We start from the raw sequence: 25,461 nt of genomic DNA, 5'->3' as shown, positions 1-25,461 counted from the left end.
AGTCATTGATGATCAACTTTATGACAAAGGGCATCGTCATGAGGATACTGAATCCCATGAGCATCGTCCTCGGTAAAATAAATGGGTTCTTTGATTCGAGGTCGCTTGGTGGGTTCTCTGCCTCGTCCTCTAGTTCTCAGACTGAATTCTTCCCTGCTACTACTATGCACCCCACTACAATGGATCTCATAGTGATCATATTGATCTCCCCGTGGACTGGTCTTTCTTTTGGTAGCGGGTGAGGTGGCTGCTCATTTTGCTTGCTGGTTTCTGGGGTGTCTTTCTTCCGATCTCCCTATCGGTCCCCCTGTCCTTTCTCCTCACACAAAATGTAGTTGTTCAAATCCCCATGGCGGATGTGTTCATCGATCTCATTGTGGAGGTTTTCTGTAGTCTTTGTGTTGCGACCATGGTCCTGATGAAAGTGACAATAAACATTCGGATTCCTAGTCATTGGGTCTCCCCGTAGCCTGGGTGGTCATCTGATGATGAAGGAGTCTTTAGTGGCCATTTAGATCTCTCATCGCTTCGCGTTAAGGGGAGTATAGTTGGTTCTCTCCATTGGCGGGGTCCTGGAATGCCGACTAGACTTGTAAATTCGTGAGGGGACTTACTCCTTGAGCTCGGGGACTTGCTTCTTCGCCTTGGGAACTTGCTCTTTTTCCTTTTTTTGCTTATTGTTGCTCGTCCATTATTCTTCTTTCTTTTTTCACCTTGCTGGTTGTCGATCTTTTGGTTAATTTCCTCTTCTGTACTGATGAAATGATCGATCAGCCTGAGGAACTTGGTGATGTTCTTCGGCTTGTTTGCCACGACATGCCACTTGAACTCCTTATGAGTAATTCCTTTGCGTGCTGCGGTGAGGTGTACCGCTGGATCAAGGTTTGGTATCTGCAAGCATGTCTCGTTGAAGCGCTTGATGTAGTTTCGAAATGATTCTCCTCCCTCTACACCACGTTTAGAAGTCTCTCTTTGCGATTTAATACACTTCTTATTGGTGATGAATTGGGCCATAAACATGTTTGCGAACTGCGCCCAGTTTCTGATGGAACTCGATGCGAGGTTTCTATACCAAGTCTGAGCTATTCCTCTGAATGTGGTGGAGAAAGCCACACATATGCAAGCCTCGTCGGCCCCGACGAGATGCATCTGGGACTGGAATGTGTCTACATGATCGTTGGGGTCAAAAGACCCATCATACTTGTCTAGTGGTGGTACCTTGAAATCTTTCGACACTGGGGCCACCAGGAGCTCGAGTTACAGGGGGATGGCTGGCTCAACAGAACAGGCATCGTTCTCGTGGCCACCGAGCTTACCTCCTCTCTTTCTCGACTTTGATCTACTAGATGGCTGGGCTTCGCTGGTGGGTTGTTCCTTGCTGAGGAATGACGAGTCTTGTGACGTTGCCGCTGTTGCTTATTTGGTGGTGTGATGTTTGTACTGCCAGCCTCAATGTTGTCAAGTATCTCAATTTTGCTCCGAATGATGGGGCGAGGCAGTTTGGGGGTTCTTCTCATCGTTTCTTCTTCACCGCATGTTTGGCACTGGTTGTCGCGGGGTACCGAGGGGTCTCCTCTTAAGCCCGTGGCTCAGGCCCCGAGCTGACGATCTACGTTGTCTTGGCACGGGAAGCTGCTAGCTATGCCTCTTGGGCTGGCTGGGTTCGGGCCTATCTTCGAGTTCTCTCTTCGGAAAACTGGGGGAGTACGCCGGTCATCTATTCTACCCCGTGGTGAGGTTCGTCTCGAGGGAGGGATTGACACCACCTGTGAAGTTCTCTCACCACGGGGAGGAGACTGGTGAATACCTTGATGGGCCCGATGCTGGTCCTAGTTTTGAATCTGTCCTTGATGTTGATTTGTTGACTAGTTCAGCTACAGTGGTGGGAACTGCTGTTGGTACTGCTGATAGAAGTAATACTGCTGGAACTGTTGAAACTGGTGAACATGTTGCATCTGAATCTGCATTGTCCAAACACTCTGGACAAGATCGTTGAACTGGTAGTGCCCGACCCCACTGGGAATCACAGAAGGCTCCGAGAATGTGGTGTTCACTTGGGAGAGTAGGGCACTCACCTGTGGGGTAGTGTGTAGCACGGATAGTGATGAAACCCCAGAGACTGTCAAGGGGATGGTGAACTGGCCAATGGTCACCGAGGAACCCTATGGAGTGACTGTTTGCTGTTCTTGCCCTCCAATAATGTTCATGTCACTCTTTCCAGTGTGGCTGGAAGATGCCATTGAGGTTGAGATTGGAGTAAGATTAAAACTAGGATGGGGATGACCTTTTTGATCATTCCCATAGACGGTGCCAATTGATGATGCTCGATTTGAAAGCTCGTAACTGGAAGGTTGCTTGGACATTGCTCATGTGGCAAGCTGGATCAAACTGCAAAACAGAGATCAGAGAGACCGGGGTGGATGATCCGATGAGGTCGCTATGATGCTTAAGTTAGTATTCTTGCTGCGGTTGCAAGCTAAAAGCTTGAATGTTAGAGAGCTTGTATGTAAATAATCGCGCATACCTGGGCCCTGGAGGGATTGATGCTCTTATATAGTTGAGCTGCCGTGGGTCTCACGATTATGGAATCTTCGGTTTGAGTAGATGAGATTCGTTTACGCTTTAGACGAGGAGTAACGTATTAGTCAATGAAGTCTATCGTTACTGCCCGATCCGGGCGGGGAGAGGATAAGGCCTGCTGTTATGCGGCGTGATCCCAAGAGGTTCGGAGTCCACTAAGAAGCTTATGGAGTTAATTACGTGTCACTTTGGTTCCTGGGCCCCAAATTGGCTTTGGTGCCGAGGTGACTCTATATCGAGGTGGCTTTGTACTGAGGTGACCGAACACCCAATCTCTGAAAACTGCTGACTAGGCTCCTCTTGCTGAGTTGCCATCTTACTCGCAGATCGCATCCACGTGACCTTACTTACTAGGTCATGCCAAATTACCCCTCATCAGGACCCTATATTGTTGTTCTTTTCAGTTTCAACTGAGCATGAAGCACCTTCTATCCTAGGAAGGATTTTGGTGTGAGGAAGAGTTTTTATCTTGTTGGTAAAGGCTTCTAAGGGGGTGTTTGGTACAATGACGTTGTATTGTCACTGTGTTTTGGCCTTTTGGGTTCATCAGTATAAAATTGTGTACCAAATATCCCTTAAATATCCATATTCTATATTTGTTTTGGTTGTGGGTTTCTTATTGGGCGTTTCCACTTGTGAGATGTTTTCTCCATTTTTTTCTAGTTGGTCTTTTTCTTGCCTTTAATAGTTCAACTAGGGGTGAGCATTAAAAAAAAAAAAAAACGAAACTCCAAACTTTCAAAAAAAACCGAATTGAAAATTTGGTTAACCGAACCAGTCGGTTATTATTTAAAATATAATATTTTATATATTGTTTATTTTATATATAATATTATTTACAATATATTGTTTATCATTTAAAATATAATATTCTATATATTTATAAATATTTATTATTATATATATAAATTAAAAAACTGAAAAATCGACGAACCGAACCGATGGTTAACCGAATTGGTCAACCGGTTAACCGATAGGTTTTAGTTCGATATCGGTTATTGGTTTTCCAAAAACCGATACTACTGGTTCGGTCACAAAATGAGCCGCTCGGTGCACCCCTTCAGTTGTAGTACATTGAGTGCATTTGTTGTTTTGAAGTGGATTGGTTTCTTTCCTTGTATCCTTTACAGTCATCGGGTCTAAATACCCGAATAACTGCTAACCGGTTTTGGTGATTGGGTATTAGCGGGCCGGGCATAGGGTTTACCTATTGCCAGTTTGCCAGACGGCCCACACTCTCAGTATAAGCCCATCACACGTCGGAGACTCGGAGGGAAAGGGAAAATAAGCAAAGAAAGCGGAATCGATGTCTCGATAACGGTATAGAACATTAGAACCTTGGAGAAAACTCTGCAACATTATAGTAAAACCCTGCTAGAACCTTTGCTCAGTGCTCACAAGCGTATGCAGAAATCCTAATTTCGTTATTTGAACGGCAAATCTTCTTCAAAGTTGCAGGAATCTGTTTCTCTTCTATCGGTTCAATGGTGAGCGTGTGTTCTATCTCAGATTTATTTCTTCTTACACGTCTCACAGGCTGTGTTCTGCTTTGTTCACATTCATTGCAGCTCTAGGTTTTGCTGCGTTTAACGCAGTCTTAGTAAATCTTGTTTCTGTTTTAATTTTATCTTCATATTGACAGGAACAAGGTCCAGGCCTGGAAGATTGCTTGAAGCTATTGAAAGGAGAGAGAGACGAGCAACGACTAGCAGGCCTGCTTCTGGCGACTAAATTCTGCAAGGGCGACGACCATGCTTCTATATGCAGGATTTATGATGCAGTAGGAGATCGTTTTCTCGATCGTCTTCTCAGGACTGGTAACCTATTTTCGTATCTGCATTCCCGGTCAAAATGCAACAAAAAATATTCATTTTTTCTGCTTTTTTTTTGATGAAATACTGTAAATCCTGTCAGGCATGGGTAAAGGAGTGATCAGGGGTAGGGAAAGTGATGATCTTGACGCCTATTTACAGCTTGCGGTCACAGTTCTTGCTGCTTTCTGTCGTGTTCCGGAGATCGCTTCATCGAAAGAAATGGTTTCCAAAGTTCCTCTTCTACTGGAAATTTTGTCGAAGGGGTAACTTTCTGATGCCAGATGTTTTTCCATGCATTATGCTATGCTATATTTCTGAGGAAATTCCAGCTGAGTTACATGCATCAAGTTCTGGTTGTTTTTATGCCTGTCCAAACATTAGAGTTTTCTGCAATTTTCATGTTGACGGGACAATAGCCCTGGTTGTTGGCTGATATTTTACTCCCTAACATGGAGCCTTATGATCATTTGTACCGTCGCTCCAACTTCATCATTAGTGTTAGCGTAGGGGTATTTCTGTCTTTATACCTTGATTGATATTGCTGTGTTGAAACTTGTGCTTTTAACTTAAGTAAGGGTACATAGGTCTTTTCAGTTATATTTTAATAATAATATAAATACTTACTGGCCGACTGGGAGAAGTCAAGTTGACTCTTTCAGTTCGAACCAGAATTCTCTCTTCTCTCTTTTTTCTCTTTCTCTTTTTCTTTATCACTTTTTCTTCTTCTACATAACTGAACTTAGTCAGGCCAAAATCTAAGGCAGACCTGAATTATAACATGGTATCAGAGCTAGGTTAAATCTGCCTAGATTTCTGCTTGCCTAGGGTTTATTTTCTGTGCACCCTATCTAGGGTTTTCCTCTTTTTTCTGTGTTTGATTGGAGATAAGGGAAAGGGCTGAAAAGGAGTGATCGCCCTCTTCCCTTGGGGGTCTCTATGCCTCCAGTCAGGTCGTATGTGATCGGTTGCTGTGATTTCTTAGATCGCCCTCTCCTAGTAGAGGAAGAATAGAGGGCCGAACTGTGTGTGGCTGTTGTGTGTGAAGCGGTTGTTGTGTGTTGACTGCTCTCTTGCAAGCATGGGTGTTACTTCAACGATAAGGTAAGAGATTTCAGTGCATGATATCTGTTATGGATTAAATAGGTGTGTTTCAGACCATTTGCTAGGATTTCGGCCAGTAAGTGCTAGGGTTTATGCTGGTTTCTTTGTGCATTTTGAAGGAAGAGATATGATCATATAGTGGTGAGATTTCAGGTAGTTGTAGGAGTAGGGTTTGTGGTGTGAGCACACTTTTCAGCAACAAGAAGTGCTGAAATCAGTGTGACATGTGTGATTTAGGGTTTGTGGTGTAAAGAGCACACATTCCAGCAACAATTAGTATTGCAATCAGTATGACAGGTGTGACCTAGTGGTGTGTAGTGTGCAGATCTCAGTGATAATAGAATTCAGCAAGTGTGCAGAATTGGTGATAACATAATGGGAGACAATAATGATTGTAAACTTAGTGTGATGGTGCCTACAGACTACCTGAATGTTCAGATGACCTCCATTAAGTTAAATGGAGAGAATTATGTACCTTGGGCTAAATCCGTTGAAGTCTTTCTGAAGGCAAAGAAGAAGGTAAAACACATCAGAGAGGAGAAACCCTCCTCTGACTCTCACGAGTATGAAGACTGGGAGCAAGATGACGCTCAGATCATCACATGGTTGAGGAACAGTATGGAACCCAGGATTAGTGTGAACTTCATGTTCCTTGATACTGCCAAAGACATGTGGGACCATGCGAAAAAATTGTATTCGGGGCAGGACAATACAACCAGAGTTTATCAGCTTTATCAAGAGTACTTTAATCTGCAACAGGGCAATCAGAGTCTTGAGGAGTACTATGCCAACATGAGGAACATGCGTAATGAGTTGAATGTCTATCATCCTCTCACTTCTGATGTCAAGATTCAGCAATAACAAAGAGAGCAACTTGATGTGACTAGATTTTTGGTGGGACTAAAGTCTCATCAACTATTGTTATGATTTACATGGTCCTCCCTAAACCTGGGCCAATCATGCCGTGACCGTTGATTCAAGTTCCAACTTTAGACAGAAGAATCATTCATCTGACTAGTTGCCTCCTACATCCACAGATGGTCCCATGAAGGAGATGGTGAGTGTTCCCCGTGATGAATATGAGGGGTTTATCCAATCACAGCAGAACACTGCAACTTTTGCTCACTCAGGTATGGTTTGTCTGGCATCTACACCCAATCCCTAGATCATTGACTCTAGAGCCTCCGATCACATGACTGGAACTCCAGGTGTGTTTTCCTCCTTATCTCATTGCTCAACATCACAATCTGTCACCCTTGCTAATGGTTTCACATCCTCAATTTGTGGTGTTGGTAATGTTGACCTAGATCCTGTATCCCTCTCATCAGTTCTGTATGTTTCTAAATTGCCTTTTAACCTTATGTTTGTTAGTAAGCTGACCAAATCACTTAACTACTCCATTACCTTTTATCCTTCTATATGTGTCTTTCAGGATCTCAAGATGGGGATGAAGATTGGTGGAGGGCATGAAGTTGGTGGACTGTATTATCTTGACGGTGGTGGTGGTAGAATTTCAACAGCTCTCTAGTCATCTCTTTTTCCTCTCCAGTGGCACTGTCGATTTAGTCATCCGTCGCTCAAAGTATTGAAGTCCTTGGTTCCGTCATTGAGTCAGTTTTCTGTTTTGGATTGTGAGTCGTGTCAGTTTGGGAAACACCATCGTGTTCCCTTTAGTTTTAGGGTTGATAACCGTGTGTCGAGTCCTTTTACTTTAGTTCATTCAGATGTTTGGGGTCCTTATAAAGTAATGTCATATAATGGATACAAATATTTTGTCATTTTTGTGGATGATTTTTCAAGGATGACGTGACTCTATTTAATGAAAGAAAGAAGTGAATTGTTTACCATTTTTCAAAAATTTTATGCTGAAATTCGTAACCAATTTGGTGCCCACATCAAAGTTTTTCGTTCTGATAATGGCCGCGAATATTTATCATCATCATTTCAGGAATACCTGGACCAACACGACATTATACATCAGACTTCGTGTACCTACACCCCACAACAAAACGGGGTGGTTGAGAGAAAGAATCGCCATCTCCTTGAAACAACAAGATCCCTAATGCATCAAATGCATGTTCCCAAACCTTTTTGGAGTGATGCGGTGCTTACCTCTTGTTTTCTGATTAATCGGATGCCCACGTTCATCCTTGATGGTCAGTCTCCATTTCAGGTCTTGTTTACCACTTTGTCTCTGTTCCCTCTTATGCCGAGAGTTTTTGAGTGTCTGTTTTGTCCATAATCTAGGTCCCGGGAACGACAAGTTTGATGCCCATTCTCTCAAGTGCATCTTCTTTGGCTATTCTCGGACCCAGAAATGGTATAGGTGTTACCATCCTGGTTCTCGACGATCCTTTGTGTGTGCTGATGTTAGTTTCTTTGAGTCTACTCCGTTCTTTTTGTGGTCTGGTGATGCTTCTTTTTCCTCATCACCTCCTCCTCTTCCACTTCCCGTTGTCGATCCTCATCCCTTTATTCCAGTCGTGACCAAATCCTTGCCTTCGGTGCCATTACCTGTTGAACGCCCACCTCCCACGTGCACCAGCTACTACTCCTCCGGTTACATCTCCATCGACGGATCCGGCACCAGACCCCCACTTAGCAACTGAGATTGATCTACCCATTGCTTTGCGGAAAGGTAAATGTATTTGCACCCTTCATCCCATTTCTAATTATGTTTTCTTAGTCACCTTTTCGCTTCCCATCGCCAGTTTGTTACCTTGTTATCATCAGTTATTGTTCCTAAAGATGTCTAGGAAGCCCTTGCCTCTCTAGGGTGGTGCCGTGCCATGGAAGAAGAACTCTCAGCCCTTCATCATAATCATACTTGGGACCTCATTGCTCTTCCTCCTGGGAAACAAGCTGTTGGTTGTAAGTGGGTTTATACGGTTAAGTATCTGCCTGATGGTAGTGTTGAACGCCTGAAAGCGCGATTAGTTGCAAAAAGGTACTCCCAAACTTATGGCATTGACTACACAAAGTCCTTCTCACCGGTTGCTAAGATAGGGTCAGTTTGTGTTGTGATCTCTCTTGCAGCCATGTATGAGTGGCCACTATATCAGTTTGATATCAAGAATGCCTTTTTGCATGGTGACTTACTCGAGGAGGTCTACATGGAGCAACCTCCAGGGTTTGTTGCTCAGGGGGAGGATGGTAAGGTGTGCAGACTAAGGAAGGCTATATATGGGCTTAAACAGTCTCCTCGAGCATGGTTTGCTAGGTTCAGTGAGGTGGTAAAGAAGTTTGGCATGAAACAGTGCAAAGTTGACCATTCTGTATTTAGTCATGTCTCGCCGGGAGGAAAACTACTGTTGGTGGTGTATGTATATGATATTGTTATTACTGGGAATGATAACATTGGTATTGACAGGCTGAAGACTTATCTACAGGATCACTTTCAGACAAAGGATCTGAGTAAACTGAAATACTTCTTGGGGATAGAGGTAGCGAGATCCAAGTATGGGATTAACCTGTGCCAGAGGAAGTATGTGCTTGATTTGCTTGAAGAAACGGGCTTGTTGGGTGCCAAACCAGCTGAAACACCCATGGACACAAATACCAAGCTAAGCAGTATATGGGTGAAGTGTTTGAAGACCCTGACAGATACCGACGACTTGTGGGCAAACTGAACTACCTAACCATTACCAGACCAAACATCTCATTTGCAATTAGTGTGGTGAGCCAATTCATGCAAAAACCTCTGATTCCTCATTGGAATGTGGTTCTGAGAATTGTGAAGTATCTAAAAGGAGCCCCGGGTCGCGGTCTGATATACAAGAGTGGGGGAAAACTTGAAATAGAAGGTTATTCTGATGCTGATTGGACCGGTTCTATGTTTGATAGGCGGTCTACTACAGGCTATTGCATGTTTCTGGGAGGTAACCTGGTGACATGGAAAAGTAAGAAGCAGACGGTTGTGGCAAGAAGCAGTGTAGAAGCAGAATATAGGGTTATGGCGCGTACCGCTTGTGAATTAATGTGGCTAAGGAACCTTCTACAGGAAGTAGGGTACAACATTGACACTCCAATGAAGGTCTATTGTGATAATCAGGCTGCAGTTCATATCTCCTCTAATCTAGTGTTTCATGAAAGAACCAAGCACATTGAGGTTGACAGTCACTTTGTGAGGGAGAAGGTGCTGAATGGAGAGCTAGACACTACACGTTAATACAGGAAATCAGTGGGCTGACTTATTTACAAAAGGCTTGAGTCGGGGAAGAGTAGACTACATATGTAACAAGCTGGGAGTATATGATATATACTCACCAGCTTGAGGGGGAGTGTTAGCGTAGGGGTATTTCTGTCTTTATACCTTGATTGATGTTGCTGATCTGTAATGTTGTGTTGAAACTTGTGCTCTTAACTTAAGTAAGGGCACATATGTCTTTTCGGTTATGTTTTAATAATAATATAAATACTTACTGGCCGACTGGGAGAAGTCAAGTTGACTCCTTCAGTTCGAACCAGAATTCTCTCTTCTCTCTTTCTCTCTCTCTCTCTCTCTCTCTTTATCACTTTTTCTTCTTCTACAAAACTGAACTTAGTCAGGCCGAACTCTAAGGCAGACCTGAATTATAACAATTACAAATATCTTGGTGCTTATTAGCTGTTATCACTCAATGAATGTTTCATTAATGGAATACCTAACTGAATTGTTAGGATCTAAATTCAACTTTAAGTGTATTTATCAAAAAAAAAAAAAAAGAAATTCAACTTTAAGTGTCTGATAGATAACCTGATTTGGTGGTCCATACTCTTATGCATCTCTAGGACTAGGATATAAAGGTCGATTATTATATTCCCAACAAACATACAACTATATGAATTTTAGATATTATTGAAAGTAAGGGAGTACTTTGTATTGAATTTTGTTTTTTTCTCCATATATGTTTGTTATTTCACCTTGTTTGCAACTTACAAGTTGTTGTCTTTCTTAGTTTTCGGTCATGTATTTGATCATGTAGAAAACAGCAAAATAAAAAAAAAAAACAACAAAGAAAGAATAGAAAGAAGAAAGGGGACTGTGAGAAAAGACGAGAAAGATGAGGGAATGAGAAGAGAAGCTAAAAAAGATATACAATATCCAATATGCCCTTAATAGGGCGGCTATTGTCAACAACTTAAAACAACAACATAAAAAGTAAACTAGTGGGCCTTAGGTCCAAAAATGTTAACTAAATAATATAAACAAATAATGGTAAATTCTCAACACTCCCCCTCAAGTTGGGAGTAAATGTCACACCTTCCCAACTTGCGTAGGTCACGTTCAAGCTTGTCCATTATGATTCCCTTGGTAAAGACATCAACTGAATGTGAATAAGAAGAAACATATGATAGACGAATTTCCCTTGATGCTACCCTCTCTCATATGAAGTGCCTTTCAACCTCAATATGCTTCGTCCTATTATGCTGAACTGGATTATGAGCAATATTGATTGCGGCTTGATTGTCACAATACAACATCATAGGTTCATCAACAACAATTCCAAGTTCACCCAACAAGGACTTGATCCAAAGAATTTTTGAGACACCGTGAGCCATAGCCTTGTATCCTACTTGTGCACTTGATCTAGCCATAACTGACTATTTTTTGCTCTTCCATGAGACCATGTTGCCCCCTAAAAAAGTGCAAACCCCTAATATAGACTTCCTATCATCCAACTAGCCTACCCAATCTGCATCTATATAGGCTTCTAATTTCAATTGCCGATGATCAACAAACAATATTCCTCTATCAAGATGCTTTTTTAGGTATGCAAGAATCCTACCAATGGTTGTCAAATGTTGAGTTTGAGGAGCATGCATGTACTGACTTACAACATTGACAGTATAAGAGCTGATAAAAAAAACATTGACAGTATAAGAGATATGTGGAAGGGTCTTATACAAATATAGCAGACAACCTACGAACATTTGATACCTCCCAACATCTCACCATAATCATGTGGTTTTGGCCAATAGAAGTATCAATTGGTTTGACTCCAAGCTTCTCCAATCTCTTGTAACAAATCCAAAACATACTTCCCTTGAGAGGTGAAAATCCCATGTTTGGTTCTTGTAATCTCAATACCTAGAAAATACTTTAACTCACTCAGATCCTTGATATAAAATTCAAAAGATCCTTGGTGTAAAATTCTTGTTGTAACGATTTCTTTAGGGCATCAATCTCACCCATATCATTTCTTGTAACTACAATATTGTCAACATAAACAATCACCACTGACACAAGTGATCCTCTCCTCTTCACAAAGAGTTTATGGTATCGAAAGCAAAGCAGTGTTCCCCCAAACCTGTCAAACCATGCTTTGGGTGACATTAAGTTTTTGGAAGATGATTGGTTGGGCATTGGCAGGTTTTGCCTTTATAGATTGAGCAGGAAAAATACATCTATTGTTGATTATTATGAGTTTAACCAAGGAAAAGTGGTCTGGTGCCCAAAAGTTAGAAGGTCGTTACTTGATTGGGAGGTTGAGGAGTGTGTGGGGCTATTAGCAAAACTACAGCCAGTGGGATTGCAAGTAGGGAGAAATGATGTGAGATGGTGGAAAGAAAGTAGGAATGGTGTATTTTCAATGAAGTCTTTTTGTAGAGTCTTGACAAAGAATTAGGTGGAGAAGTTGGATGTGAAAGGGGTTTGGGGAATCCCATTTCCCCTAGGGCGGAGGCTTTTGTGTAGCTAGCTGCATTTGATAGTATTCTTACCCAAAATCACATAAAAAACAGAGGAATTCAGTTGGGGGGAAGATGCTACTTATGCTTGGATGAAGAGGAGAATGCGATGCATTTATGTTTTGAATGCTGTTTTTCAAAGTACATTTCGGGATACTTTGTCAGCCTTTTTAATCTTGATGTTTGGGAGCTAAATCTCCAAAAGAAAACTTTGCCTGCTACCTATTTTGAAAGAGAAAAAAAAAGTAAAAAATTGGATAGAGCTGTTCCTTTTGCTATTTGTTGGGAAATCTGGAAGGAGAGAAGCAGAAGAATCTTTGAAGGCCATTCAAAACACATGGATCAAATTATTTCAACCATTTGGAAAAGAACTTGGAGTGGATCTTAATCTTCCCTGAATTTGAGGGTGTCAAAGGAATCGTTTGGGAAGGGATTTTGGTCATTATTAGAGTTGGAGTTATTGGGCTGATCTGTTATATTTTTGTCTTTGATCCACTGTTTAATCTTGTGTTTCGTTCATTGGTGATTTCTTGTCACTCTCTGGATGTACTTTTTTTATCAATTAATGAATTTTCTTTTTTATTTGTTACTGAAAAAGTTTTTATTACTATAGAAAGCAGTAGATATGGAAAATGTGTTTTAATAATCATAGATGCAAGCAGTAACAAAGAAAGAAGGCATATGAGTGAGAAATGAGAATTAGGGTTAATAGAAAGGAGAGGATAGTTCTTACTGGAAGCATCACCAGTAAGGCTTTGGCATCAGCACCAAAGTGTGAAGCAGTCAGCACCTTCAATTGTTAGAATCACTCCAACAGTAGCAGTAGAAAAAACAATTTTACTACTTCTGTAGAAGAAAGAAGAGCATACAGCTTGTGTATAAAATCTTTGTGCACCGATCACCATAAACAGATGAGACCATTTGGTTGGGATGAACTCTTTGTTTATTATTATTATTTTCTGATCTTGAATATGCTGGGATTCTTTCTTGGGCTTGAGCCCTAATCACCTTTAGAGTTGTCTTATGGAGTAGCATCTTGGATACTTGTCTGCCACACAACCATGAGCCTCAGGCACCTTTAACTCTATAAGGGATCTTGTTGTGGAAAGTTTTGAAGAGGTTTTCCAAGAAAACATTATCACATCTGCTGTTTATTGGGAATTTGGGATGCCTGGTTTATTTCCTTGTAACTTAAGTGGAAAAGAAGGAGAGTGTTTCCTATGCCATGGTATGAGTATCTCCCTTTTACATGGTTTAGGGATTTTGTGTGTAGGAACTATTAGCAGAAGAAAAGAGAAGAAATAAGGAAGAAGAAAAGAAGAGAAAGAGAAGAGAGAAAGGAGAAGAGAAGAGAAAGGTTTGGAGAGTTCTAATCAGTCTGGTGGCACCAGCTTATGTTATTATATATAGGGCGACCATAAATAAAAGGGAAAAGACCCTGATGCCCCTGTTGTAGTCAAAGTAGATAAACAAAGGAAAAAAAGGCTATTTTAAATAGACCAAACAGGCCCTAACTAATTAGAATACAATCATGAATATAAACAAAAACATTCCAACACTTCCCCTCAAGTTGGGACATAGATGTCAATCATGCCCAACTTGTCACACAAATTACTATGCCGCACATGATGAAGGCCCTTGGTGAAGATGTCTGCAAGTTGTTCTTTTGAACTGACATATGGAGGGCACTCTTTTCCACTCACAACTTTTTCTCTAATAAGATGCCTGTCCACTTCAATATGTTTTGTTCTATCATGGAGGAATTGGTTAGTAGCAATGTTGATAGCAGCTTTGTTGCCACAATAGAGTGACATATGTTTGCTAATTGCAAAACTCAATTCACCTAACAAGTTTTTTATCCACATGATTTCAGTAACTCCATGAGACATAGCTCTGTATTCCACTTCAACATTGGACCTACTCACCACACTTTGCTTCTTACTTCTCCAGGTGACTAAGTTTCCTCCCATAAAGGTACAATACCCACTGGTAGACTTTCTGTCATCGGTTGCTCTTGCCCAATCAGTAGGGGTGTTCAAATTCGGTTGATAAATTGAAAACCGAATCGAATAAGTAATTCGCTTCAGTTCGGTTTTTAATTTTTTAAAAATCGGTTTTTGGTTTTCGGTTCGGTTTGATTGAAATTTTCAACCGAACCAAATTGTAAATCGAATTAATGCTGTTATTTAGTTAAGTATATTAAAAAATTATGTTTTATTTAATACTTTATGCTAATTAATTATTATATTTCCCAATGAATAATTAATAATAGTTAATTAAAACCTAGACTCATTAATAATTGTTTATTAGTCATTAATTGTTCATTAATTATTTTTGAAAATGGCCAATTCACCAATTCCCCATTGGCATAGGGCTTTGGGCCTATTTTAGCTTTTAATTAATAATAGCTAATTAATGAAAACCATTGGGCTTTGAGGTCATTTTAACTTTTAATTAATAATAGTTAATAGTTAATTAATTAAAACTATTGGGTTTTGGGGCCATTTTAAGTTTTCATTAATAACACTTGTTAAATGCTTGTCATTTATGTGGAACCAGGACCAGGGTCCGACTGAATTGAAAACTGAACCAAACTAAACCGAATTCGATTAGGGTTGGTTTAGTTCTATTTGAAAATATAATTCGGTTCGGTTCGGTTAGAGAAAATGATAAAACCGAATAGATGGTTAGGTTCTCAGTTTGAACTGAACAGAATTGAATTGATCAATTGTATACCCCTGCCAATCCACATCTGTATACAATTTAACCTTCAAATGCTCATGTTTTTAGAATTGCAAACACACTCCTAGGAACTTCTTGAGGTATCTAAGGATCCTTTCTACAGTTTCAAAGTGAGATATCCTAGGATTATGCATGAACTGATTAATGACACCCACTGCATAGGCCATATCAGGCCTGGTCATAGACAAGTATAAGAGTCTCCCTATAAGTATCTGGAACTTCTTCACATCTTTCAAAAATTCCCCTTGACTGTCTCTCAGCTGATGGTTAGGCTTAATGGGTGAATCAATTGGCTTCACCCCCAACTTGTTTGCATCCTCTAATAGATCTAGTCCATATTTCCTTTGGGAAATAAAGATGCCCTTTTGAGAGTTGGCGACTTCAATCCTAAGGAAATAACATAAAGGGCCTAGATCTTTCACCTCTAATTGAATGGTTAAGAATTTCTTCAGCTTCTGTATTTCAATCTTCTAGTCTCTTGTAACCACTATGTCATCAATATGCACAATTAAAGCTGTAATTTTCCCGTCACCTTTCTTCACAAATAGAGTATGATCTGTTGGCATTGTTTGAACCCTATCTGGTCACAACTAAGTGAAACTTACTAAACCAGGCCCAAGTTGATTGTTTCAACCCATATAATGATCTTTTTAACCCGCACACCTTCTACTCACTACCTTTGGCACAAAAACCTGGAGGTTGGGTCACCATTCAAGAATGCATTTTTAATATCCAACAGGTGAAGTTATTAGTCAAGATTGGTTGCCAGTGAAAGGGGAATTTTGATAGAATTCATCTTGGCCACTGGAGTAAAGGTCGTTGCATAGTCTACTCCATATACTTATGTAAACCCTTTGACCACCAATCTGGCTTTGTACCTTTCTACTGTACCATAAGCCCTATGCTTCACTGTGAACACCCACTTGCATCCCACTAGTTCATTTCCTTCAGGAAGATCTACCAACTCCTAGGAGCTATTTTTGTGTGAGCATTAATTTCTTCCTTCATTGCATCTGTCCATTTAGATTTGGATAAAGCTTTTGCCACATTCTTAGGAACATAAACACTGCCATTGGAGGAAAGGACCACACGATATGAAGGTGAAATATGGTCATAGGACATAAAGTGAGAGATAGGATGATTAGTAGTACAAGATCTGTCACCCTTTCTCTTAGTAATAGAAACATCAAGATCATTAATAATAGGGGAATCAATATCAAGAGGTTCAAGCATATCAATGGGAACAAGTGTACCTGGCTAATGAGGAGGATCTGCCTCTGGAGAGTCTGATGTTGTTGGTTGCACAGTTTCAAGTTCCATGGCTCTTGAACTCTGCTGGCTCTTATGGCGGCAAGGGAAGACACGAAATGGAGGAGGATTGGGAAGAGGAGGTAATTGAGTCTGAGTCTAGGTGTGTTTCTCCTCCTCAACCCTATTCTCTCCTAAGGAGAAACTGAGAAAAAATGTTGACTCTCAAAGAAAGATACATCCATGGAGACATAGTACTTGTGTGAGGCATGGTCATAGCAACCGTAACCCTTTTGAGATAAAGGATAACCAAGAAAAACACAAGGAATGCTATTTCGAGAAGATGATTATTTTTCCTTTCAGTGACACCGTTTTGCTGGGGTGTCCTAGCATAAGAGCTTCGATTAAGAGATCCACACGAAGTAAAAAACTCTGTGAGATCACTATGGAAGTACTCCTTGTTGTCTGACTAGAAAATGTGAATCTCAGTTTGGAATTGAGTAAAAATCATGCTTTGAAAATCTTTCACAATCTTTGGCACTTCATCTCTAGATCGCATAGGATAACCCATGTATATCTAGAGTAGTCATCAATCAAAGTAATGAAATACTTATATCCAGTCTCAGAAGGTAGAGTAACAGGGCCCCCAAACATCAGAATAAACAATACAAAATGGAAATTTGGATGTTTTATTTCTTAAAGGAAACGAATTTTACAATGTTTGCTCAATTGATATGTTTGACATTGTAACTCACTATTTCACTAACTGACAAAGACTTACATAAGTTTTAAAGACTCAAACGAAAGATGACCAAGACAACTATGCTATAATTAGGCATTATTCTCACTAGGTGAACTTAAGGACTCTGTAGCCACAATACCAATTTTATTTTCCAAAACGTAGAGACCATCCGTCATGCTTCCTCTACCAATCGTCTCCCCTGAGGCCAAATCCTGAAACACACAAGAAGAAGGAAAGGTCGCCGAACAATTAAAGGAGTGAGTAAAACTGCTAATGGAAAGTAAATTGAAAGGTAATTTAGGAACATACAACACATTAGAGAGGGTAAGACCGAAAGGAAGGGAGATGGTTCCTTGACCGGCTATGGTGGAGAATGATCCATCAGCTAGTCTCACCTTATCTCTCCTAGAGAGGAGGTTATATGCCTGAAATAAAGTTGACTTACTAGTCATGTGATTTGAGGCTCCAGAGTCGATTATCCAAGGGGAATCATATGTCTAAGATGACACATGGAAAACAGTGGCAATGTTACTTAATTTAGATGCAAAGGAGGTAGGAGGTAGGAGTAGGGCAAGAATCCATTTGGAGAAGCGCCCTACCATATAATTCTAAGTGGTCATGAAAGGAGTTGGTAATTTCTTCCTTGGGGTCAGAATCAAGTGTCGCTCCTGGGGTACCATGGGACTAGTCTCTTGAGATGCCACATTTGCTGAGTTATATTTTTTCTGAGTTTGCTAGGTTGGCTTCTTACTCTGATTAGATGCTGATTTCTTATTCAATTCCTAAGCCCATTTAGGCTTGCCATGGAGTTCCCAACATGTGTCTCTAGTGTGCCTGGACTTCTGACAGTGGGTGCACCAAAGCTTTGTCTTTGTTGTCCATTCTCTTCTATGAATCACCATTCTTAAAAGGGCCATTGACATTTGAATTTGTATCTCCTCGGATTGCTAGTGCAACTGGCTCCCCCTCTTTACAATTCATCACACTTCTTCTACTCTCTTCAGACTGAATGAAGGCATAAACTTCCTGAACTGAAGGTAAGTTCTTACTTCCTAAGATTTGTACCCTCATGGACTCATATGTAGGATTTCTTAAAAAGGCCTTTGACACTTGAATTTGTATCTCCTCGGATTGCTAGTGGAATTGACTCCCCATCTGTACAATTCATCACACTTCTTCTACTCTCTTCAGACTGAACGAAGGCATAAACTTCCTGAATTGAAGGTAAGTTCTTACTTCCTAAGATTTGTACCCTCATGGACTCATATATGGGATTCAACCCCAAGAGAAAAGCAAATACTCGTTGTTGGGAGACAAGTGACTTGTAGGCCTTTGCATCTACATTACACTTCCAATTCACATTTTGTTAATAATCCAGTTCCTTCTAGATTGATGTCAGATTTGAGTAGTACACCGAGAGACTCCTTTCCTCTTGCTTGCAGGTGGAGGATTTAGCTTGTAATTGGTATATCTTTGCATAGTGCCTCTGCTCTAAATAGGCAGATTTCACTTGTTCCCATATTTCACAAACTGTTTCAACCCACATAAATGTCTTCCTTACTTATGGCAGCATGGGAATTAAGAACCATGACATCACCATACTATTTTCTTGGTCCCTCCTGTCATGTTCAGCACTTCCAGACTTTGGTTCCTTCACTTTACCATTGATATACCCTATTTTCCCCCTAGCAGTAATGTAAAATTTAATTCCCCTAGACCATTCAAGGTAGTTTAGTCCATCAAAGGGAATTACAGCCATGGGGAAACTCATATCCATCCCCCCCACTCATTCTGTTTTGACCTCCTGAAATCCTAGAAGTTGCAGAATTCTCATAGGACATGATTCAAGAACACTTTTCAGTTTCAACACACACATTAAGATCTCTCCTAATACCAAAAAAGGTCCAAAAAACACACTAGAGATGCAGTCCACATGCACACACTCTGGTCTGGATACAATCTGAACACAGACAAGCTCCAATTCTCTTAAAAAAATTTCAGGTTGGTTTCAGCACTGCACACGTTTAACAGTCCCAATCCACCAATTTTCCAAATCACCTAAACACACCCAACTACTAGGAGAGATCTCAAAGCAGTGAAGTCACACCAAAACTTGGTAAAAACAGGTCATTTATGACCTACAAATAACCCATTCTCAGGTACAGGATCACACGATCCACAGAAAAGAGGTCTGAGCCTCACAATTCCTCTGACTGTATTCAGCAGTCTTGTTTCATAGGGTTTTTCTTGGTACACAACCAAGAAAAAAGGGAAAAAAGGTAAAGCAAACTTGTACCAGTCATAGGTCAACTTCTCTGATCTCAGTTGAAGAAGACAGCAAGGTAAAGAAGAAAGAACTAGTTTGATCTGTTCTCAGATCCAGTAGAACCACTCTGATACCATATTAGCAGAAGAAAAGAGAAGAAAATAAGGAAGAAGAAGAGAAGAGAGAGAGAGAGAGAGAAGAGAGTAAGGATAAGAGAAGAGAAAGGTTTGGAGAGTTCTAATCGGTCTGGCGGTGCCAGCTTATGTTATTATATATAGGGCGACCATAAATAAAAGGGAAAAGACCCTTATGCCCCTGCTGTAGTCAAAGTACATAAACCAAGGAAAAAAAGGCTATTTTAACCACACCAAAAGGGCCCTAACTAAGCAGAATACAATCATAAATATAAAGAAAAACATTCCAATAGGAACCTTGGCTTTTCTTGTTTTTTCCCCTAATTTCTACATGTTATCATCATTTTCTAGTTCAAATAATTAGCTATGCTTTTTTTTTTTTCTTTTTCACTTGTAAGTTTGCTCATTCTAACTCATATGTGAGAATGAACCAAAATAGCTTGTTATCGGTATTACTATTACTTGTAATCATGATTTTTTATAGGTATATTGTAGCGATGATTTCCCTTAGAGTTTATTTGATTGGAAATGCAATCCTGTTTTATACTGCTGTTTAGTGAATTTTCTTTTGCACGATAGACTTTTGGATTACTTGGAAAAAACTTTTTCAACTTAAAGCTTTAAGGTTATCCTAATTATATATGTTGTGCATACAGAGTGGATTCGTCTGTTTATGAAGAATGCTATGAATTTTTATTTCTGGTGTCTGTGGCTTCTGAAGATGGACTTACAACATTATATGACTCTGGGGTCATGAATGTGCTTACTTCTCATGTTTCTAATTTGCCTGATGGTAATTTCTTAACTTTATAAAAGAGTAACTCACATTAATAATCTGTTTTAGCATTTCTTTTAGCTGTTGTCATTCATCAAATGTTAAAAAATGGTATTATAAAGCTGCTTAAATGAAACTAAAAAAATATTAGTTTATGACTCACCTGAAACAACCAATATGCATGTTCATGCATGTTGGGTGTATTGATACTTTGAACCATGATTGTGCCCAAGCTGTTGATCTGGCCTAAGAAAAATAGCCAAGTACAAGAAAAGGAGAGAAAATTATTTAGAATTGGGACTGTCATTAATATGGCAGTTTATGCTTTTTCCCCCATTTCAGCTGGACCATCCAGTTCAGCAATTATGTTCTTTACAGAAATTGGTTCAATATCCAAACTAACCGCTAAAGATCAAGTTGTTGAATTGGGTCCATCATCTATTATTGTTTTGTTTCTGAAACAATGGTGTCTTCGTAGCATTTTTGCCAGTTTGTTTATTGAAAGTTAGGGTCACGTGGAAAATGGACCTCTGGGCTTTAATTTTGACTGTCTAGTAGCAATTCAGGTCTTCAGGTGCTTATTTGATTTTCATCATTCTATTTGCATTTCCTTTGTTAGCCATACAAACGACTTTTCTTTTTTATTATTAGTTAGCTATATATAAGACCATTAGGATTTTTATTTTTATTTATTTTATTCTTAGAACTTACAACATGTAATTGCTTTGAAGGTTCTCACTCCTTGGAGCATTCCATGAGACTTATGCAGTTAATATTGAGCAAACTACCTCTGGACATCATAAATACAGAATATCCATTGGAGTTGTCAAAAATGGTGGGCCCTACTTGTTATTTTTACCATATCACTTGCCTTTGTTCATTTTTGGGTTAACTGTTTTATTTGTTGGTTCTATATGTATTAAACCATTAGCAACTTCTACACCTTTTTGTATTTTGGCACTACTTTGAAAAAGTATAAAACATGTTAATGCTATTTCAGGTGGCTGCAATGGCTAGGCAGTTTGCTGTGTTGCACACTGCCCTTAAATTTGAAGCCCTGCGCTTACTATCTGCCATTCTGTCCTCAAAATATGCGGTATGGGAGTTTTTTTATAACCTTGTTCCCCAGGAAAAAATATTTAACAAGTACATTCAGCTTTCATGTTGTCATATTTCTTGGAGTTACCTATCAGATCTTTAGTTAATTTGTTTGAATAAAATCTGTTATATAAAAACCATATAAAATTCAGTAGCAATTGATTCAAGCTAGGTTCTTTTTTATTTTTTGTTTTCTTTTCCATTTTTTTGTTCTGACATAAACTACATAAGGAGTTTGATGGCTTGATATCATGTAAACATTTCCTCCTTTCATAATCTTGAACTCGCTGGTGATGCTAAAGTGAGGGTAGGGGTAATTATGTGAAGAACATAGAGATTTAATAGATTATTTGGTTTAAGATGGGTTCTAGTCCATGCTTTCAGTTTCTATTATGAATTTAGCACGATTAACCATTCTTTTGTAACTGGGCTTTATTTATTTATTTATTTCCTTCTTGTTTTCATCATACTATTACCATGATATTAACAGTTTCAGAGATGTAAGTAGTGATGGTGATGGTGATGACAGACAAGCGTTTACTTTTAATAGAATATTAGAAACAACCTGAGGTTTCATTTTTGGTAATATCAATGTTAATCCAAACAGGAAAACAAAAGGTTCTGGTCTAAAATTATAAAAAAGGGAAACAACTAAGGTCAGATAATTTTACATCTTAGCTCCACCTTGAGATTTCAGAAAAAAGAACAAATGTTGTAATGATGGCATGATGGTAATGAAACATGCTTAAACTTTTGGAGATTTTCACTAATTCCAGGAAACTAAAAAGATTACGTGAAATGGAATCAGTATTTCTGAGCAGCAAGGATAGGTTTAAATCTGAAACCAACCATGCATACATTTCCTGGGGAAACAAAGGGGGTATGAAGCTGTTTTTTAGAATGAAAAGGAGTTTTGGTTAATGTATCAACTACCTTTTTTTTTCTGATAAGTTTAATGTATCAACTACCATTCATCTAGATATATTGTATTTGGAATAAATCTGCTGTACTTCTCTCTTTGGTAAATAATTTATAATCGATTATTTTTTTGATCAGCAACAAATAATTTGTAATAATTTCTTAGTGAAAAAAAAAATTTTAGATTTTGGAACAAATGAGAATGTTGTTTCAAGGATTTCTTTTTTTGTTTTTCCTTGGATTTGTGTTTTTTGAAAATCTCAAATGCTGTGTAAATCTCTGTGCCTGGGCCAGTAGCATAGTTAAAAAGCTTGTGATAATTTGGTCAATTATTTTGATTGTGTTCTTGATGTTTTCTAGGCACCATTGCATGATGCTCTTCGGTCAGTGTCAAATGATTCATGGGCAACCTACATGCGCATTGGTATTGTGGCAGTTTTACAGGATCGTGTTGGTATGTTGTGGTATTTTCTCTTATATCATTATGAACAACAGTTTCTCCAAGAAGCCATTTACTGTCCTCCATTTAGGTGTTGACACTTTGGAGTTTTTCACTTGTAAATGCTTGGTGATTGAAGTGTAAGAATATCTGGATATATTGACATTTTACTCTCTGGTTCTGCTAGGGGCTATGATTGCTAATAGATTCAAGTTGGATTTAGATTTTGCAAACCTTTAACAGATAAAGTTAACAAATTATCGGAATATTATATATATATATATATATATATATATATATTGATCATCAAACCTTTTATTTGAAATCAGATTTAAGAAGTTTTACAATGATGTGTATGGAACAAGAAGTCCCACACAAATACATATTTCTGTCCCTTTTACAATGCAGCCCAAAACAGTTGTTGCCTCAAAGCCCCTTGTTTAGCAAGATAATCAGCTAGCCCATTTGCACTCCTTCTAACTCATTTGAATTCTGCTTCTATCTCCCTTGCAACCTTTTCCACTTCCCTTATCACTTGTTTGAAGGTCCACGGAGTAGTTCTATTTTAGCCCAAGAGATGATCACCTCGGAATCCCCTTCAACCTCAAATTGCCTCATTCCTAGTTGCTTGCCATCTTCAATCCTTGTAGCAATGCCATTACCTCAGCTTTTAGAGAGTTGCCCATGCCAATAGGCCCAGAGAATAATGCTAATATCCTCCCTTCAGAATTTCTGATTACTCGCCTGATACCTGACAATCCCGGATTCCCAAATGAACTTCCATTAAGTTTAATTCTGTTACCATCTGGCGGTTTCCATTCCATCCTTTCTCTCACTCTTGAAGATTGTGCTACTTCTGTCCAGGATCTTATAATATCTGTGACTGAGAACTCTTGGAATATATGCAAAGAACTTACGCAATGAGCTACTTTAACTTTGATTGTGTCAATCACCTCCTCCGTGGTTCTAGTCTTTTCTAAAAATATTCTGTTATTCCTTCCTCTGAAAGAGTCTTTCCCTTCCCTGTTTGAGTTGGCAATATACAAATAAGCTTGGGTGACAGACCATCTACAGGTGCAGAATGGAAATGTAGTATGGATTCCACAATTCAGAAGAAGTCTAAATGACTGGGAGGTGGAAATGCTTCACAAATTATGTACCACTCAAATGGAGATAGGAAGCACTGATAGAAGGATGTGGAAGTGGGATAAATCTGGAACTTTTACAGTCAAATCTTTTTATAATCACATTTCCAGTTCAGAGGAGCAGGACATTCCAACAAGCATCGTATGGTGTAAAAATGTGCCTTCAAAGGTAGCTTTCTTGTGTGGATCCCCTACCTTAACAGAATCCTAACCAGGGATAACTTGACCAGGGGGGTATGCCGCTGGAGTCTTGCGATGGGCATGTCGAATTAGTTAACCATCTGATGTGACTGTGTTTTTGCCCATGAGATTGGTCAAAGATCTGGGATTTGTTTGAGGTACAAACCTGCTGCCCAGAATCAGTGGCAGACTTCTTGCTAAGTTGGAGAGTTGTTGGTCTAACCAAGAGGGGGAAGGCAGCATGGAATATTACTCCTGCAGTAGTCTTTTGGTGCATATGGCAGGATAGAAATGCAAGGATGTTTAAAAACAAAAGCAGCTCGGTAGATTCAGTATTTCAGAAAATCTTGGGGAAATTGTTTTTCTGGCTGGCTATGAACAAGCTTTGTAGGGAAAGAAATTTAAATTCCTATTTTGTATATGACAATCTTTTTGTAAAGAAGGGGGTGGGGATTTAGGAATGTTTGGATGTTGGTTGTGTATCCCCCGTTTTTGTATAGCAGCTTGTTATACTTGTTTTGGTTTTTCAATGAAATTATACTTTCTCTCAAAAAAAAAAAAAAAAAAAAAGAGGACAGTACCTCTAGCTGGTCTTATACCTGTAGGGTGAGAACACCTTATGCTGGTACTTTATTGAAATTAATATCCTTGAGCTTATGGATGAATGATATTGTGGCATGAAGGGGCCATACATATGAAATTAATATCCTTGAAACATTCATTCAGGGTTTGGTACGAAGGGGCCATACATATGGAATTTATTATTTCTAATCCCACCGAGTATGTTCCCCTTCAACTTCATGAAGGCCTTCTTAATGCAGAAGCCAAGTGATCAGATATTTTGGTTTAGGAATTTAGTTTTCATATGATAGTTGCAATTTGAAGGGGCTAGAAGAGCTGGGGCAGTCTGAAAAAGACTTCGGTGGAAGTAGTAAGAAATGATTTAAGTGCCCATAATTTGACGATGGATATGGCACTGAACAGAACAGAATGGCGAAACTGGATTCGTGTAGCTGACCTAACATAGTTAGGACAAGGCTTAGATGATGATGATGATGTGGTAGTGGAAATTCTGTAATTTTTGTCTTTCCCAGTAATGCATGAACTCTCCTAAGTGGATTAAGTGTCCTTAACATTTTTAGAATGATAAGGGACCTCTGTGGGGGTTAGGCTGGAGTTGCAGAAGCCACCAAAGAAAAGGTATATCTCTTGAATGACTGGATCAAAGTCCCAGACAATGGGACTCATTCCAACAGAATGTTGTGATTGAAGGGTGCTGCACTCGATATTTGTGTGGAGACTTGAGATGGTTAGCTCCCTTGGATCCTAGTCAATCCTTAGATTGTGGGGAGGTTGAAGATGATGTGGTTCATGGGGACATGTTTCCTCTATAAAGCAAGTTTGGGGTGGCTGTGCACTAGAGATCCATGTGGATCAATGGGGATGATCTTTGACTTTTGAGGAGTCTAGTGGATGCTAACGGAGTTCTTTTCTTGTTTTGGCTTAGATAATAGATGCAAATGTCTTTATGCAATACTTTCTTGTTAAGAAATTGGTCTGTCACTTTACTGATAAAAAAAAAAAATGGTCTGTCACTTACCTAGGTTTAC

At 39.4% G+C, this 25,461-nt stretch overlaps 1 protein-coding gene across 2 annotated transcripts in view; it reads left to right on the top strand.

Annotated features, from left to right (window-relative positions):
- Positions 1-3,820: 3,820 nt before the first annotated feature.
- LOC148843137 (neurochondrin family protein) overlaps positions 3,821-25,461 on the top strand; it is a 45,411-nt gene continuing 23,770 nt past the window's right edge. For both annotated transcript variants that reach the window (XM_088958211.1, XM_088958210.1), the window contains exons 1-7: positions 3,821-4,067; positions 4,223-4,397; positions 4,495-4,657; positions 19,953-20,089; positions 20,803-20,906; positions 21,072-21,167; positions 22,448-22,541. In XM_088958211.1, the coding sequence (XP_088814337.1) occupies positions 4,065-4,067; positions 4,223-4,397; positions 4,495-4,657; positions 19,953-20,089; positions 20,803-20,906; positions 21,072-21,167; positions 22,448-22,541 (772 nt within the window). In that variant the 5' untranslated portion in view covers positions 3,821-4,064. The remainder of the gene's footprint in view (positions 4,068-4,222; positions 4,398-4,494; positions 4,658-19,952; positions 20,090-20,802; positions 20,907-21,071; positions 21,168-22,447; positions 22,542-25,461) is intronic.

Source organism: Nelumbo lutea, chromosome 8, assembly GCF_056320005.1.
Source record: "Nelumbo lutea isolate HS-2025 chromosome 8, American lotus-T2T, whole genome shotgun sequence".
Classification (NCBI taxonomy): Eukaryota; Viridiplantae; Streptophyta; class Magnoliopsida; order Proteales; family Nelumbonaceae; genus Nelumbo; species Nelumbo lutea.
The sequence above is the reverse complement of the archived record's forward strand: the minus strand, read 5'-3'. Positions and strand labels throughout refer to the sequence as shown.